Source organism: Sprattus sprattus (genome assembly GCF_963457725.1).
Source record: "Sprattus sprattus genome assembly, chromosome: 21".
In the NCBI taxonomy this organism is placed as follows: Eukaryota; Metazoa; Chordata; class Actinopteri; order Clupeiformes; family Clupeidae; genus Sprattus; species Sprattus sprattus.
In genome coordinates this window covers 15,523,929-15,541,742 of record NC_137919.1, presented here as the reverse complement: position 1 = coordinate 15,541,742, position 17,814 = coordinate 15,523,929, and the positions used below count along the sequence as shown (strand labels likewise).

The 17,814-nt window shown below is 42.3% G+C and overlaps 1 protein-coding gene across 2 annotated transcripts; it reads right to left on the bottom strand.

The window, feature by feature from the left end:
• Window positions 1–2,181: 2,181 nt before the first annotated feature.
• On the bottom strand, window positions 2,182–17,314 carry cd99l2 (CD99 molecule-like 2; the record flags this gene model as incomplete). Of its 2 annotated transcripts, XR_013969047.1 has the most annotated exons (12): window positions 5,813–5,858; window positions 6,721–6,786; window positions 7,129–7,335; window positions 7,601–7,723; window positions 7,926–7,973; window positions 8,175–8,237; window positions 8,806–8,868; window positions 9,900–9,977; window positions 13,013–13,114; window positions 13,414–13,461; window positions 13,823–13,888; window positions 17,047–17,314. XR_013969047.1 is itself a non-coding variant. In XM_080859798.1 (11 exons), 11 exons carry the CDS (start codon window positions 17,312–17,314, stop codon window positions 5,797–5,799), a joined length of 987 nt encoding a protein of 328 aa, XP_080715924.1. In that variant the 3' UTR covers window positions 2,182–5,796. The 2 variants fall into 2 exon arrangements, 1 of the variants encoding a protein (XP_080715924.1); XM_080859798.1 differs by lacking the exon at window positions 7,129–7,335 and having other exon boundaries at window positions 2,182–5,858.
• Window positions 17,315–17,814: the final 500 nt, after the last annotated feature.

The following is a 17,814-nucleotide window of genomic DNA, read 5'->3' as shown; positions in this document are numbered from 1 at the left end:
TGATGATTGCTGTTTAGCAGGCGTCGCCTTCTGATATGATGGAAACTCCTCCCAGATGCGGATCAGTTCGCAGAGACCATTGTGGAACAGATGTTTTGTTTTGGAAAAACAACTATGGCCTTGAGTAAGGAAGTTTAAAAGTAGCTAAACCACTCCAAGACAAGACAATCCACTTACAAATTCTGAGGTCAGAATTGATAGTTTTGATTCCAATATCATTCTAACCTTACAGCCTTATTCAAATGTAGAGTAAGTTTTTCAATTGTAGGCATCATTTATTCACAGGACAAGGACGAGATTGCAACACGTTGTTGCTTGCCATATATGGATTTCCTCAAACCCCTCCTCAAATAACTTTACAATATCAAAGTGTATTCCTCCAACTTTGTTTCATTTTGGTTATTGCATTAAACGTGTCCTGGAAATGGATGTGAGTTGGCCAGGACTGGCTATGTGTTGTTTCTAACAATACATTTACAAGCGTTGAGTTTTAAATGTGTCTTTGAGTATGTAGAGTAGGGTGGTTTTGGTAAAGCAAGGAAATGAGAAAAGTTTGTTTGTGGCATACTGAGTTAGTTGCTCGTATGACTTATTCAACATAAAAAATTACTTCAGGTCATATTGACATTAGACAGTTACTCAATCATGGAAGAGTGGTGCTCTATGGTGCTCTAGCCAATTAGTAGTCAACTTTTGGTCGGATTTTGTAGATGAGGTGTTGGAGTCACGATAACCTCTGTGATCTGACATCACAGAGGGACGCTCAGGTTTTGAAGCCAAATATGAAGGTGGTATTCGATGACCATCTCAGATTGACATATAACTGATGCCTGTTGATGGGATTGGATATCAGTTGGATGCAGCCTGACCTTGACATTGAATTTGGTAGTGGTGGATAACTTCATGCCTTTTAATGCTTTATTCATTTACCTTCGGTCTTCACTACAATAGCAGGGACACAGCTACTATTTTGGGCCCTATGAAAAATAATAATATTGGGCCCCAAAACCTAGACCTTTCAGATAGGCTGCAGTTGCTGTTAGCGCACCCCCAAAACCAACTTGACAACCCAAACCTTGATAATTTACCTATGTACGCTGGTAGCTCTAGTGTAGTCTAGTGATAACTACCGTATACCCCATATGCCCCGAGCAGCCCACTGCCAATGGCTACTGATGAGTTTTCAAAGGTACATGAAAGGCATCCCTCTGTCTTATTTTCTAGCAGGAAAATCCAATAGTACTTCAAATTTTAGTCAATGTGTTTCTCTTGTATAGTTTGTCAAGCAGCAGCAAACACCTCTGTGACATGCTGTCTCAGACTACTGACAGACTACTATAGACCACTATATACCCTGCTATTACTATTACTCGTCACTGGGTGTCAGTATTTACTTACCCAGAGAACTAGGATCCTAGTTCATCAACTTGGCTCCTTCATTCATTGATGCACTATGCAGTTGAATTTGCTGTGATCAATTTATATAAGATTATATGATGCATTAAAAGAAACACACAGTGTAAATGTAAATTTAATACAGAAATCTATTAAATGAAAACAGTGAATGAAACTTAGTATTCACTAACTTCAAATTAAAAATAAATTGAATTTCGATAATGAAAATCATCAGAAGAAATGTAAGCTAAATAAGGGTGGTGTTTATAGGGTGTATAGTACTCGTCACTGAGTGTCAGTATTTACTTAACCAGAGAACTAGGACTTGTCTCCTTCTCTGTCCTTTCATTGATGCACTATATGCAGTTCAATTTGCTGTTTGATGATCAATTTATAAAAGACTATATGATGCATTTAAAGAAACACACAGTGTTAATGTAAATTAAATAGAGAAATCTATTTCTATAGACTATCTGGCCACTTTTTATTTTCTCACCTTTGTGTTCTCTCTTTGCTTTTTATATCCCACTTTGACTTCTTTGATGCGGACGACATGTCACAGCTTCTGACAGTTTACATAAGCTATCTAGAAAAATGGAGAAACATCTGACACTTTTGGTTTTATTTATTTGTAAACTGCAAGTTGATAAATTCATAATATTAATGACAGAAATTGCTGTGATAGCAAAAGGCCCACTGGGAAGTGGAAAAAAGTGAATAAAAACAAATGACAAAGGATGACTCTCAGTCAGTTTATTAGATTTCACCATAATAATCTCTTCCAGTAATGTATTGCCAGTGAGCTACAGTGGAGAGGTTAGTAAAGATCTGTGTCGCTAAAAACCTTTATAGCAGAATAGAAACGGCATACTCTCCTAAAGGTGGAGATTGTTACAAGATTGCACCTAGTACCATCATAAGCCCTGTGTGTGTGTGTGTGTGTGTTAGTAAGAGAGTGAGAGTGATGGTGTGTGTGTGTGTGTGTGTATGTGCACAAATGCAAAAATGCATGAGCCTGTTAAGTGTAGGTGTTTGCCTGTGAGTGTGTATTAGTTATCCAAAGGCAGTCTTCATGCTAGTAAACACGCACTGGAGAATGATGTTCGGGATGCTGTAGAGCAGGTCTATTCAGCTCTAATGCCATGATACACTTGACAATGTTTTGGTCAGGACATGAAGCCTCTACGTGTACATAACAATAACATTTCCTGTTATTCTTCTCCATACATCTTACATTAATGTTGCTCCATTTGCCCCTATATGTGCAAGACGGGAACCTAAAAAACTGCCAAGTGTAATGTGGCCTCAAGGTTAGTTAGGACAGTAGGAGAAGATCATTCAAGCTGTTCAATATACAGTCTTATATTACAGTTGACTGGTCAATGGTGTGTCTATGTGTGTGGGCATGTAAATGTGTACGGCATTGTGGTGTTGGGGCAAAATGGCATTTCACTGGCAGCGCCATCACCCAGGACCAGAAAATCAATCATCCAAGCCTTTGAGGATTAAAAGAAAGAAAACCCAAAGCTATCCAGTAAGAGAACCAACCGTCAATAGCTACTAAGCTAGGAAAAAGTCCAAAAACATGCATGTCTGTACAGTTCTGTGCACACCATTGTGGATACAATCAGTGAGGTGTTGCGGCCTCTGTCAAGTCATCATCACGGAGCCACATTTCGAAACCACGGAAACTACAACCAACCTTGGACACAAGTCAGTCCACCGAACCAGTCCCTACTCAGAAATGCAGTTACATGGCAGGGTTAACAAAAGGTACCAAACAAATACATTTGTAACAGTCTTGCTTTTTGTTCATCAGGTGTTCTATGGGTCTGGATTGAAGCCATTCTCATGTGATATGGTACAAGAGATGTTGAGTATCGTCAAGACACTTCACAACATTTCAAAATTGTCACAGGTCACAACAGCTTTGTCTAAATAGGTGGTATTTTTGGTAATGCCACAGACCATTTTATTACCGGCTCCATGTCAGGATCGCCAAACATACACAAAACATCTCCATAACTTCACATCGGCATAAACAGAGAAAGAAGGCCAAAAGTGGACAAACGGAGAGGCAAATCTGGTCATTGTTTCTACTTTGGTGTTGTTGATTTATTTTATTCTAGAGCGCACCAATATGCTACATCAGACTGCATAACAAACTACTCAACTGATACCAACAATCATGCAAAGAAGTTGAAACGGACCTTCCAATTGGCCAAAAGTTGCAAGAGTTACATTCGGTAAACATTCAGTTTCATGGGCTAGATCTAGCACATTCATAGTAGGCAGCTCTCGTGCTGTTGGCATCCACTAGTACTTCATTCCCCGGCATGAGTTGGCTGAGTAAGGCTTTCTAGGGGAGAGGCGGTGCAGTGTTGGAAATAACAGCATCGACGGGCATACGGAGGTCAGCAGAAGGTGCACCTTATTAGCTATGGTCATGTTCCAATGCCCTGAAACAGTCTTCTGTCCACCCATTTAAAAGGACTGAAGCACCACAGTAATCGGAGGGATAATGGTTTTGTCCTGTGGTGGTCATTTGCCATTTATGGCTACTACTTGCCATGATGGCTACTTAAATGTCAAAGGACAGCCCAAGAAGTAAAACATTTGACTGCATGTCCAATCTACTAATAAAGAAGCTTCTTAGGAAAAAAAAAAACATTTTATGTGCCTGAGAGGTGCTTTTTTTTTTTTTTTTTTAGATTTTTTGAAAGTTCAAACCCAGAGCAGAACAGGGGACTGTTTCAGTGAACCGGAGAACAGACCAAGGAGCGGTCGAGTGAGCTCTGGTTACAGGCGAGAGGCTACAGGTGTCCGGCAAGACTAGACAGGAGGAGGCGTGGTAAGGCCAAGAGTCAGGTGAGGCAAAAGGCGCCACGAAACCGAAACGGGTGCAGCAAAGTCCCGAGCAGGACAAAAACAGTTGTCCAAAGGTGAACAAAAGAAACCTCAATTAAAAAACATTATACGAAACAACCAACACGGATGCTAAGTTCAGTTATGACAAAGCCACTCCATCCCCTGGTCTAAGAGGGAAAGGGGAAGAACAAAGTGAAACACAAACACTTTCAGAAACATATACACACACACGGTTATACAAAGTGGGTATATAAGGACACGTAAAAACACAGCGATTTGAGTAAAAACCTGTAGATACTCACACCGCGATATACAAGCCTAACAATCCCTACCCTTCTACACAAGCATCCAGCTGCAGCTGAAAACCAGAGTGGTCTGGATAAGAGAGTACTGAACATAATTAAGACTTCAATAATAGCTTCTATGTGGTACCGTACACTAACACTGACAACAACTCCAGTCTCTACACTGTTTATTCTGTTACGTTAACTTCATATTCACAGGAAACTCTAACTTCACATTCAAGATTGCCTCTCTCCGTTTGGGGAGAGGTGCTCTATCACAGACATCTGAATAGAACTAATAAACAACATTTTCACCATTCATCGCAAAGTCACATCTTCCCACGTGAAGGTCAACAACCTCCCTTGCGCCATTTTTTACTTTATTTTTCTCCATTCCAAAAGCAAATCATACCAAGCAGCTGTGGGTTCGTATTCAAAGTTTTCATTTTCGATTGTTTATCTCCCATTTTCACTTTTATTTCAAAATCAACTAGAAATAAAAAATTCTGTCGTCTATGACACAGAAACCCTCAACCACTGCAACATCACTCTGTAAAAGCAAGGCAAATATATACAGCCCATGTAAAAACCTTATAAACACAATAGGGGTTAGATTTACAAAAGGGAAATCTAATGGAATCCTTTGTTTTCTTTTGAACAAGTAAAGCCCAAACGCAATAAGTGCACTTCCATCAAAAACCAGTCAAAAGCCTCTATTACAGCATGTGCTTGTGGAAGTGCCACGCAGGAGTCAGATCCTAATTATTGGCTTAAGTTTTTAAGCTAACTGAGCTAACTAATTCTCTTTTATGATTATCCAAACTTTTTGGTTCTCGTTCAAAGTTCAATTTGCTGGTTGTTCACATTTGTAAATTTCAGCAAGGTGCTAATTTTGAAATATTGTTTCATAGAAAAAACACACATAACATAAAATAAAAACAATGACAGTTAAGAGTAAGTGTTTCCCTTATCATCTCTTCAAATGAAACTTAACTTAAAAATCATGCTCATCTTCACTGTCTTTCTGGTGGTTAATTAGGTTAATTACATTGTAAACAGGCAGAGTTAGTGGTGTTCAAAGTTAAGAGGGCAAAATAAATAAAGATATATGTACATAACGTTTGGGTAGGTGAGACAGGGGCCGATGGTAATTCATTGGGGGAGGTTTGTTTTCATTTGTGGAGAGGGGTGTGTCACCACAGAGCAGTGCAAGTTATTTCCCTCTTGTGGTGGTTGCTGGTACTGCAGTTTAGACAACATTTTCCTCTGTGGGAGGTTCTGCGTTGGGGGGCTGAAGAAGAGTCTGTTGAACTAGAATCATAGAGAGAACCAAAGTTAAATTCCTGCCTAATATCACTGCCAAAGGTTCCTAGTAGGGAGTAAACAATGTCTGTGGCTCTACTTGTGAGAGTGAATGTAAATGGAAAACAAATCAATGATAAGGTCAATTCATTTCTCTGTATTTCTCTGGTTTGTCTTTTTAACTAGTCCTGAGGAGTCTTCATTAACTTTGGCATCTGGATTTTGTAACTGATCTACCCGCTACATCTGACACACACCTTGAGATATTCGACACCCCAACAACAGGCCATAATGTCCTCACCCAACCGGTTCTCCTCGATACAAAGAGCTGCTGGCCAGTGATTAATTACCCTTGTACCACGGCCAGAAATTAATTACCCTTGTACCCCGTCCCTTCACCCCACTATCCACCCCAGGTCTGATTAGACCCACTACCACTAAACACAGTTTCTTGTACAATCATTACTGAGTGTCAAAAACTGAGTGTCGTCGTTGCACATTTAAACCAATGACTGTGGTTATAAAGAATCGATCTATGTTCTGGTGCATCTGGTGTACTGTACACTCTTTTAAAGTCTGGGTGTAAGTCAGCACTCACTCATCCAACAAGGGTGAAAGACAGCAGTAGTTTCAGGTGTAGTTAAGTGGCCTTGTGGCTGGAAACTGCTGGGTAAGCAAGTGAGTAAAACGTTCTCCCTCAACGCACTTAACCGCTATAGAGAACTAACGTTGGATAACTGACCATAAAGGGCATCTCTTACGTATGAACGTGTGTCAACAGTACAAATAAAGCAGAGTGCACCAAAGTGACAGACTTTTTCTGGACATCTGCATTTAGTCAGTTTGTTTTCAGCTCTTTAGTTCTCTTTACCTTGGGGCTCAGTAGACACAACAGCCTCTGGGTTTTCTGCCTTCACCATGTCAGTATTCAAGCTCTCTGTGAGAAAAGACAATATGAGGATGAGACAGAGTCAAGCAAAAACAGCCTGCCAGATCATTATTTAATATCATTACATATTCTACCCACAGCTTTTCCTATCTTTTTGTTTTACGCCCTCTACTAGTTAAAACAATATGGGCCTTAATTTCATTGGGCAACAAGCACCGCAAATGGGCTTCGTGCATCAGCAACCAAGCATTGAGAATAGGTGAGGATACCTTTATTTGCTAATTTCATTGACGTGAAGCAGGGCACAATCAAGCATAAATGGGTTGAGTTATTAGTAGAGGTGGCAAAGAAGTAATTCTTTATCAGCCAATTACAATGCTTCAACTGTACCTTATTTACGTTCACACGGAGCTTAGTAATTGTTCTACATTGCAGCAAACAACGGTTGTGAACAGAGTGGTTTACACCAGAGGAGACAGCGGTTCTTCCACAGAAGGTCTGCCCAATATGAATTAATTTCAAAGTTTCATGGAACAGGTGTTGCTTTGAGGGAAGTCATGCTTGCGTGGAACTCCCACGACAGCCCCCAGCATTGCGCTGTTTGTGCATAAAATCATTAAGTCATTAAATTAGCTTCAGGTCATGCTTGGCTTTCAAAGTGTTGCCAGCTGCATCAATGAAATAAGAGTCCTATGTGTATATGATCTCAAAAAGAAGGAAATATTTCACATAAGAGCAGTGAAGGCTCAGAAAACTGATTCAGTATTAATGATTAACCATAAATCAGTCATCAGTGATAATGTTTTAACATTTTACATTTCACTGGGGAAAAGCATCAAGAAGACAAGTACACTGGACTTACGCTGTATGGAGAAGCAGAACTTCTTCTTCTGGTAGGATATGTAGCTGGTGACTGCGCCAACCAGTGCCATGAGCACAGCGCTGGCGATGCCAGCAATCGTGCCTGTCTCTGCCATAGTGCCATCTGGGGACGCAAAGGTTTTGGTGATGGAAGACACAAGATGACATTTGACCGGAACTGATATTTCAAGTATTTATAGTACAGTTTATGGTATAGATTCTATAACATACCTAATATGTTGCCACACGTATACACTTATAGTCTATACATTCAAACTTAATGTAGTGAGTGTCTATGGTATGTGGTGGAGGAGAGACGATCTTACCGTAATCATTATTTTCTAGGTCATTACTTCCAGCTCCCCCTGGTCCTCCTGTCAGACATACAAGGACTCATGGATAAACGACTGCAGTGGTTTTACTTATTTTAAGTAAAGAGGTAACACCTTTCATACTGTGTACATAACACACCATTTTTATATGAACATATTTTATTTCAAGTTAATCTCAATAACCTGATGAGGAGTAATGGCACTATACTAGTCAAAAAAACACAATATGATTATAGTCATCACCTTTGCCTTTGTCAGGTTTGTAGTCACCAAGATCATTCAGGTCATCGTCACTGAACTGGCCACCTGTATAGGGGAGAGACCACTGTTTAGGGTTCTTAAAACATGTGGACATACGGTTGATTCTGTTAAGAGATATGAAAAACCTGACCACCTTAGAGAAAGGAAACAAAGATAGGGTCCCCGGGAAAAAAAATACAAATCAGAACTGGAGGAAGAAAAAAAGATTAACCAACTGACAAGATCAAGTGGGTCACACGAGATCACAATGAAAAAAATAACTTTTGAAGGCACTCAGAACTACAATACCCATGCATGACTACTGGTTAGTCATCCCTGTATTCAGAGTTAGATACAGCCATGTGGAAGTTAAAGATTTTTGATTAGTTCAGTGAGCTTGCTGCGTTTGGAGAGACCGTGCCCATTCTGAGAAACCTAATCCCCTTAACATGACTTCCCAGTAGGCTGTGTTAAAGATGACCAAGACAGTATGGGGGTGAAAAATCTGTAGAGACTTTGAGGGAGACAGGAAGCAGAAAGCAAAAGAGAGCAGAGAGAAGAAAGGCATTCTCCAGGGGTGGGTTCACTACAGCAGTTCAACCCAGACGGGCACACACGGGGTGGCGGTTCTTACCACCGGTGCCTCCTCTGTTATTGGGCTGGCCATCACCCCTGCCCTCTCCGTCATACCCTTTGTCTGACAGGGACACGAGACGCTATCAAACCCTCAGGGCTCCCACACTTTCAGTCACATCAAATTCAAAGACTTTCATGCACCTCTTCTCAACTGTATTTCTATCACTATTATTTTAAGAGGTAAAACGAACATTATTAGAGCCCGTCAAAGTTTCTTAATGAAACACATATACGTTTACAAATATGTTTACTTAGCCAAAGCAGTCAACGCTGTAGACTAGAAACAGTGCGTGTGTAAAGAAAAATAACTTCTACGTGTGAACATTTTCAAGTTCAGTTTTGGTTACTCTCCAGTACATTCAAGGTGGAATGCTTTTTGCTGGCATCAGCCTGGAGAGCGTAAAATCTCAACTAAATAAACTTTCAGAAAATTCAACCAAGCCAACGCCAGTAGCTCGCTTAAGAAACTAACTTACAGATAAAGTACAGCAGCTGTCGATTTCAAATGTCCTTTCACTCTGAATTTATGTATTTATTTTTCCATTACCAATAACAACATGACCAACCCCCTCTCCCTGCTCACACACACCATAGTCACAGTTATTTGACTGGAAGCCAGTAACCTAACTGAACATAAATGGTATTGATTTTAACGCATGCCTGCTTTGGTCAATAATAGCTTCAGTGGAAATGGACTGTAAATTCACAGGTTGTTCCTAACACCCACAGAGTAAAACAAGAGACATGTTCAACAGTCTCCATTAGGACTTGCTAGGGCTGTCGTACAGAAATATAATGTGAATAATTAAATTCATTTATCAGGTCAGTGGTATGTTTAAAGGTATAGTTTAAGTTAATATATCCAGCAGATACTTTACCCAAGGTGACTTACAACATAATATATGAGCGAGATAATACAATAACAAATGCAAGTAATAACAATGACTATGTAGTTATTTCCTTTTAATTAGTATATTTTTCCAGTGTTGAAAATATATTATGTTATACACAATAAACTAAAACTCTTAATGCACAGTATGATATATATAGTATATCACATAATGCATTGATGCTGTGTAGGAGATGACTCACCTCCTTTCCCGCCCTTGCCCTTTCCTCCGATGTCATTGTTGGGGTTGAGAGCATCACTCAGGTCGAAGTCATCAGGCCCTATGAGTCATCCCAGCCCAACCCAAGAGTAGCTGTCAGTCCAATTCAACCAGTACCTCATGCACACAAGCATTCACACACACACACACACACACACAGACACACACACACACACACACACACACTTAGACACAATGGCAATGGGGGAGGTTTCATAAGTGAACAACAGGAAACTAGTGGCAGGATGAGAGAGGGATGGGTAGGAGGGTACCACAATAAATCTCAACGTCAAGTAGTCGTTGTTAACGCTGCGCAGCAATTAAGGCCTATTTATAGAAAGAGGATGCCTTACTGTGTCTGTTGTAGACGTCTAGACAGATATTTTTACCATCTTAAGCAATTCCGCTTTGTCAAGGTCAAACTAAACACTACCTCTATAGTAGACTGCCCAGGGGAGTCTTCTCTGGTGAAACTCTCAAAATGAGAAAAGGGATTGAGAAATCCCTCTACATAACCACAGCGCCGACCCACATATCATCAGCAAAGTAGGTTCGGAGTTCGGGGAATCCTATTGTTTGTAGTGGGAGCAGTAGGTGAAGAATGATTTAAAATAGAGGTTTCCAACCCCGCTCCTTGGGCCCCCTCTTGCTCTGGACGATGCTCATCCTTCCCTGCCCCTGTACACCTGACTGAACCTACCACTGGCACCGCACTTTAATTGCACTCATTTCAATCCCTGTTGAGCAGGGACAGAAGACGTGGTGAGGAGCGGGTCAAGGCATGACTGAGGTCATGGCGATCAACTGAAGTGAAGCTATACTGTGAGCACTCACCTTGTGAATTAAGGAGATAGGCAAAGCCAGAGAGCCAATGCCCAGGCCCAACAAAAGATCTACAAATACGATGTACTTTTAATCATGATAGTGTTCTATCACTTCTCATGCGCTCAGTGGTGAGAAATGTCTTGAGGAGATTTTTTGGTTCCCTCTGTGCACACATAATACTTGCGCATTACAATATGACCATAGACGCATAGACAAACGAAACACGATTTGTCACAGTTACTCCAGCAGTGCAGACTGCAAAGAGCATCTGCACTGCGGGTGGGGGTGAGAGAGTAGGGGAGGGGGGATTGGCAGAGGGGTGGGGAGGTTCCAAAATGTCTGCCAGGAGACTCATTGGCAAATGTGCCCATTGGCAGCCACACATGGCCCATTTTCAGCATGGGTAGACAGGATGAAAGCTTCTAGAGCGAGCCTGTTTGTTAATGCCGGTCCTCATTGTGGTTTGTTGCGGTTCGGTATGGTCATGGGGCGAAAGCTGGCGTGACGGGGGGACACAGTGGCAACCGGCACCCCAGCTGGGGGACACCGTCAGCGCCGCCGAGGGAGGGACTGAGAGACCGCTGTGTTGTGACTCAGACAAACAGCGTGAACATGTGCTTTTTTGAGGCTTGCCGAGACAGACAGACGGACGGACAGAGAATGAGACAACAGGTTGACATGAAACACTGATGAAAATGTGCCTCCCTTTTCATCAAAACGGTTTCATGTGGGAAACAAGCAACCATGCATATATACACAAGAGTCATGCTGTACATACAAAATAAGTACCATTAAGTACTCGCACACACATGCTTTTACACTTAAATATACATTTGAATATGCACACATTTATGTTGTATGTACGCTTAGTTTGATTTGATTGGGACCTATAGAGACACAAACACGATGACACATGGCACCCAGGCGACGCGGGTCTATGTGGGACGTAAACTGGTACCAACCAGGTGCGGCACTGTGGGGCAGACTGGTGGTTCTGGTCACCCTGGGAGTGGTGCGGGGCAGCAGACCTGGCCGGACCGTGGCCCCGAAGAAGTCGGAGTCAGTTTCCTCTGTGAGCGAGTGCGCTGGTTGGTTAGTGGGAGTTAGAGAGCGACGCTGGGCAAAGCACTGCACTGATCAAGTGTCTGACTATCCAGCTCCGGAGGAGCCACAAGCATACATGTGTCTCTCTGCACTAACAGACTTCATTAATAATGTGTATTTATCTCACCAACAGCAGAGAGGAATCTAAGTTATGCAGCAAAGGACTGGTCTAAACCATTTAATATTACATGTCCACATTTTGTAACACCCTTTTCAGCCTGCCAGCACCTTAATATGATTAACTAAGCCATTTCTTAGCCTTCTTTTGAAGAATGAAAAATATCTTATTATTTAATTAATATAAGATTATTATCTTATATTGTAATGTCACAAACATTACAAAATGATGCAGCAATGCAGGTCCTGAGTTGGAAGACTCGTCTAAACCATTTAATATGCAGTACAATATCCACATTTTGTAGTTTCGTTTAACATCGTATTCTGTAATGCCTCAAACATTAAGCAAGAATTAATATCCTGACAGAAGCAAGCAATAAGAGGACAAAAACATAACGTTTGTATATTGCGCTGCCATTAACAGGGTATGGGTTCATTCATGCCCAACTACGTTGTATCCACCATCCGCATCCTTGAGTTAGATGTTTCGTTAACACAGATGTGTGTTTTTGAAACAGAAGCAGGCCCCGATGATATTACTGGTTTTCTTTGCTGGAAGCATTAGGCTTCTTGGTTTGAAAGAGAGGATATCCTCCGCTGGAATCAATATCCATTGGCAGGAGACGCTATCTCCAAGCCCCTCAAGGAGGAACTTTTGTGTCGGTAACAAGATAAGATCTAATCGGCAGCCCCAAGGGTGAATCCACTGCCGCTGCCCTCACTGGCAGCTTTCCTCCGAGTTGAGTATTCTAACCATCGCACCCCATGAGGGAAAGCTATGCCCACGGCTAAGGTTTCATTTCATTTTTTTTTTGCTTTTATGAACAGCAAGTTTGTCATGTTTTATTGAACACACAAGTTCCAAAAGACTAGCAACAGGTGAGAAGGAAGGGGGAAGTACGCGTGCAGTTTCATTCTGCCTCACATCCTGTGCAAATGTTTAGTATGTTAGTAGTTAACACAAAGGGGGAAGACTGACAGACACACTGGTGTCTGACTCACACCAGGCTTATGTGTGGCCTAGGCAGATCATGTGCTCGTGCTGCATACCTGGCTTGGGCTTGGGCTTGACTGGTGCTTTGGTCTGGGCTGGAGGCGCAGGTGGTTTGATCGTGGGCGTGTCAAAATCAATGGCTTCAGCGAGGTCCAGTTCTGTGAAGTTAAAAAATGTTTCTTGATAAACCATTTGTGCAAAAGCAGGTTTTAAATTAGTTTTTAAAAACAGCATAGCAATCTTTCAGTGCTGCGTTGACACTTTCTCCACAGAACTGCTGCAGAAGCACACGTTAATGTATGTCAAAAGTCAATTACCACACTAATTAGACAGGACGACCCACAGCACATTATAAGCATCTCATTAACACCCAGCTGTATTAAACATAACATGTTCTACAGCACAAGCTGCACCGCAAATAAATAAAATGGTAAATAAATCAATTAAGGTTATTTACCGTCTCCTGTAGCTCCTCCTGCAGGCCCACTGGGGGGCTTAGCTGGGGCTGAGGAGAAATTTGAAAACATGGTTAAAATTGTGTAATATTTATTACAGTCTGTTAAGATTATTTTGCCATTGGGGTTCTGCTCAGAGCTCTCAAGGTTTCCTAGTGGTAATCTGCAGCGGTTCTCATGTCTGCGGTTCTAAGCTCTTCTGAACCTGTTTTAGCACAGAGAACCTGCTGAAATCTTTGTGTGAGATGAGGTTCTGTGCTTCACCTTGCAAATTCAAAAGGACCATGAAGACCCATTATACTATTTGTTAGTATTATTACTATTAAGACTATTTGTATAGTACACATAACAAATCAATCTCATGTTCTCTACAGTCCAGTGATGGTGATGAGGTCATGGAGTCTTACGTACGTGGTGTTGGGTCATCATCATCGGTACCCAGCGCATCGGCCAGATCAAAGCCATCCTCACATTGCACTGTGACAAAGACGAGAAGAAAAACTCAAACGAACAGTCAGATTTTAAAATGATAAAACTAGCGGGCCTGAGGTATATCAAGCTAGTCTCAACCAGTCATTTGTGGACACACATGACCTTTACCCTAAAATGCCAGACACGGCCTTAGCGAGTAAAGGAGCAAAGGGGGAAAAAGGAGTGAGAGAGTGGGCGTACTCAAAAGGGTCCACAGATGGGGACTATGGCCAAATTCCTGAGGTCTTCGAATGTATCAAATTCCACCCCAGCTAGATTAGTGGGGGCCAAGAAAATGGGCCTCGCCAGGCCTGTTCTTCATTCTTTCTGCCTATAGACAGAGGACCTTTTGTGTTCATTCGGCCCACATAAAGAGTTTTTTTTTTTACCACATATACTCCATCATGGTGGTGGATCAAAGAGAGGAGAATCTATGGGCAAGGCACTGGATAAAAAAAATAAAATCTTCAAAGAGGCACCTCTTTAACTGATCTGCTTTTATATCAGCCACGATAAGAACTCTGTTTTAGGTGTTTGTATTGAGTCATTACCGGTCAAAGGTTATCTTCTACAAGTCTCCATTTCCCTTAATCTCTTTGTGGTGGCATGCATTACCGGTTATTGATCTAAATTAGGACTAATTTGGCCGGTATCACCGCATTAATCAGCGAGTTAGCTGTTAGGTCTGGTGGTAAATTTCAGCAAATAAAACAATAGTCAACCGGCATGTCAGTTTACTTAAAAAAGACAGACGGAGAAATATAAGTGTGTCTGTGGCTTTGTGCCTTTAAAGCACAGCTACCTCATGCAAGATGGTCCTGTTTGTCCACAGCAGCTTCCTGTGGCTATTTATAGCATGGGGTCAGTCACCAGCACACTGCACTGCGAATCTGCTGCCTGGGTCAGAGCCACATTACTCCCTTTACCTTATTCTCACACTCTTTCTCTATCTAGCTTTCTCTCTCTCTCTCTTTTCTCTCCCTTTATGTTTTCTCCCCCCGCCCCTGCCTTTGCTTCTCACTAATCTCCACAAATGCAGTCTTTCACTCTGATTCTCCTGTATGCAGTCTAGGCCAGGATTAGAAACACTGTTAAAAACACTTGCACCCTACTGTACGAGCCAGGAACCGTCTGAGCAGACTTGATTTCTTTGGTCACGTGACAACACCTAATCTACAAGACCCACTGCTCAACCTCAGCAAGTCCCTATTCAGGGATTTGTCCTTGGCCACACTATCAGTTTTGCCGTTTGCCGGCTTAATGTGCTGAAACATATTTAAGTATTCCCAATTTCACCAGTGCGATGTTTTTTAAATGCTGCTTAACGGCCACCCTGTCCACTCTCAAGCTGGGCTCAGGGATTATTAAAGATGCAATGCAGAGAGGACACTGATAAGACTGGGTCAGACAGACTCGCATATGAAAGAAGCCGGCATATGACTTTCATGTTCACAGACGAGCAAGGGTTTGGCTCTCGTGGGTATTCATTTGGAAAGAAAATGAAAAAAAAAAAAAAAAAAGAATTCTGACACGAGGCCTCACAGCTGCCCTGCAGTGGGTTGATGAGGTAATAAATAATCAATTGCAGGCTTGTTCAGGTGCGCGTGGCACATGGCACACATCTTGGATTGATCTAATAACATCGATAATAGAGGGTGTGGCAGAGGGAGAAAGAGAGAGGGAGAAAGGAGGCGTTCATTCAGGAGGAGGAGCAGGAGGACAGGGGGAATGGGGGGGGGGCTGATGCTGTCGAAGCCTGCCAGACACACAGCTGAGTCTTAGCGTCGCTACCCCGGCGTTCTATTCATTAGAACAAGGGGGCTTCTTTTGGGACAGGAGGTGGCGGGGAGGGGGGGGGGGAGAGGATGGGATAGTGAGAGTGCGGAAGGGTGGGCGACATCTCACCCACCTCAATGTTGGGAAATCTACCACGTCCAGTCTGGGTGAGGAACAATGGCTTCAATTAAAGCAGTGATTACCTGCGCTGAATATCAAAAACCTGGCAGACAGGCTAGCCTGCTGCTTGGTTAAACCCAGACATGAAGGGGTGTGGGTGGGGGGGGGATCCGCACTCCTTCCCCTCACCATCCCCCCTATCTCTAACCGTGCCATGGGAGAGCAATTCTGCTTCATCTACCTGGCACATCTCTCAGTCATGGCCTCACCCTGTGTGTTCCGCAGTCTGGGAGGGAGACGGAGAGCGAGCGTCGCCGGTACCTGCCTGGTTGTGTCGTGCGCATGCGTGGGGATGGGAGCACATCCCCTATGCATTACCTGTACGGCAGGGTGAGACACACTCTACCAAGTCATTGTTACAATGAGACGCCGCTGCCAAAATGTCTGGTGTGCCTCCAGCAGCCGGCTTGGGTGCTTTGCCATCAAATGTTGGCACTTCTCACACGACCCCATAATTCATGGTCTGTGTAGTTTTTATTTTTTACATTTTTTTAATATTTTTTTTTTCAGGAAACATGTTCTTTTTCATGGTGGCTGGTATTAATTGATTCCTAATGTCACTGTACTTGTTCAAAGAAATTCATGAAATGTACATTTTCAACAAAACCCAACTTCCTTGCCCATTTCCCATTCTCTGCACAAAGACACTGGTTTTAGTGTGCACAGGACACAAATGGAAGAAGGTCTAACCATGTCAAATATGCCAGTAAATGTAATTGTCAATGCAGCGATGACAGATACAAAAAGCTGTGACATACATTTGTCCTCTTCTCTTTCCAATTGTCAATAATTGACTACTGGTCTTTTTCAGTGGCCGCCTCCTATAAGGACCGTTGTCTTACAGACAGTAGACAAGAAGCCGGCAAGATGGCAAACACTAATCTTCTTCTATTTGATATGCTACTTACAGGAGTAAAAAATTACTACGTTTTCAACTGTCAAAAACGTTGGTTTGGAAAGATATAGGCTAGGCTTCCCTCAGTCACTGCCAGTGTTTCTGGACACAATGTTCCACAGCTTAACTGCAACTAGTAGACTATGAATGGTAACGTTAATTATATTATGCACCGGCTCTCATTTGCAAAGTACCGTTATTCAGCATCCAGGATTCAAGTAGGTTACGGCCCTATTCATTGCTAAACAGCCGACAAAAAAATCTGATGAACTCGCATGTCAGAGACCTCAACAAAGAGGGGCGAAGCGCCTACCTTTCACTGCGAGCAGAGACAACAGTGCGAACACTGCCCATGCCGAAAATCTCCTCATAGTCTCGAAGTCCGATAGGAAATTTCCACCACGTTGGAAATTGTAGTTCAAATGTAGTCGGGAGAACTGCTGGTAGATTAAAAAATAGTCTCCACTCGGCCCAGCTGTTAGACGAGACGTATCAGAGCCGTGTACTTTGATTCCGAGTCCACCCAAGGTAGCGCGGCAGTAACAGTTAGCTGCAATAAAGTCTGCAGTGCGAATGAGCATGAGCAAGCGGAGTCTACCGAGAACAGACGAAAGGGGCAACGTGGAGAATCACGTTACACCAGCGTTGGGCGGTTCCTCCGCAACTACCGTCTACCACTGTTCATGGACAAGAGATGTGAATTCAAGCCTACTTATCGTTGGGGTTGGTTTGTTCCTTCCCTGTCACCCGATTAATTTATCAAGCATAGATTTGTTAGAGTCCATTCACAATAGGGGTGATTATTTTCAAGCCAACATTACAAACGATAAAAGCTGCCCTTTATACAAAATCATATTCAGCAAATACACTGTTTAGACTGCGCTGCACGCAAACATTGCGAGTGATCCTCTGTCAATAAATCAATAACTAAATTCAGTCAATATGCTTTTAAGGATTTTAGACACCACTAAACTATTGAGTGATGTCTCGTCATCCCACAGATTCCATGGAAGGACAGAATCAGTGGCACATAAAATTGACCCTCATTAATTATGAATGCATTACAGTCTGGTCTGTAATA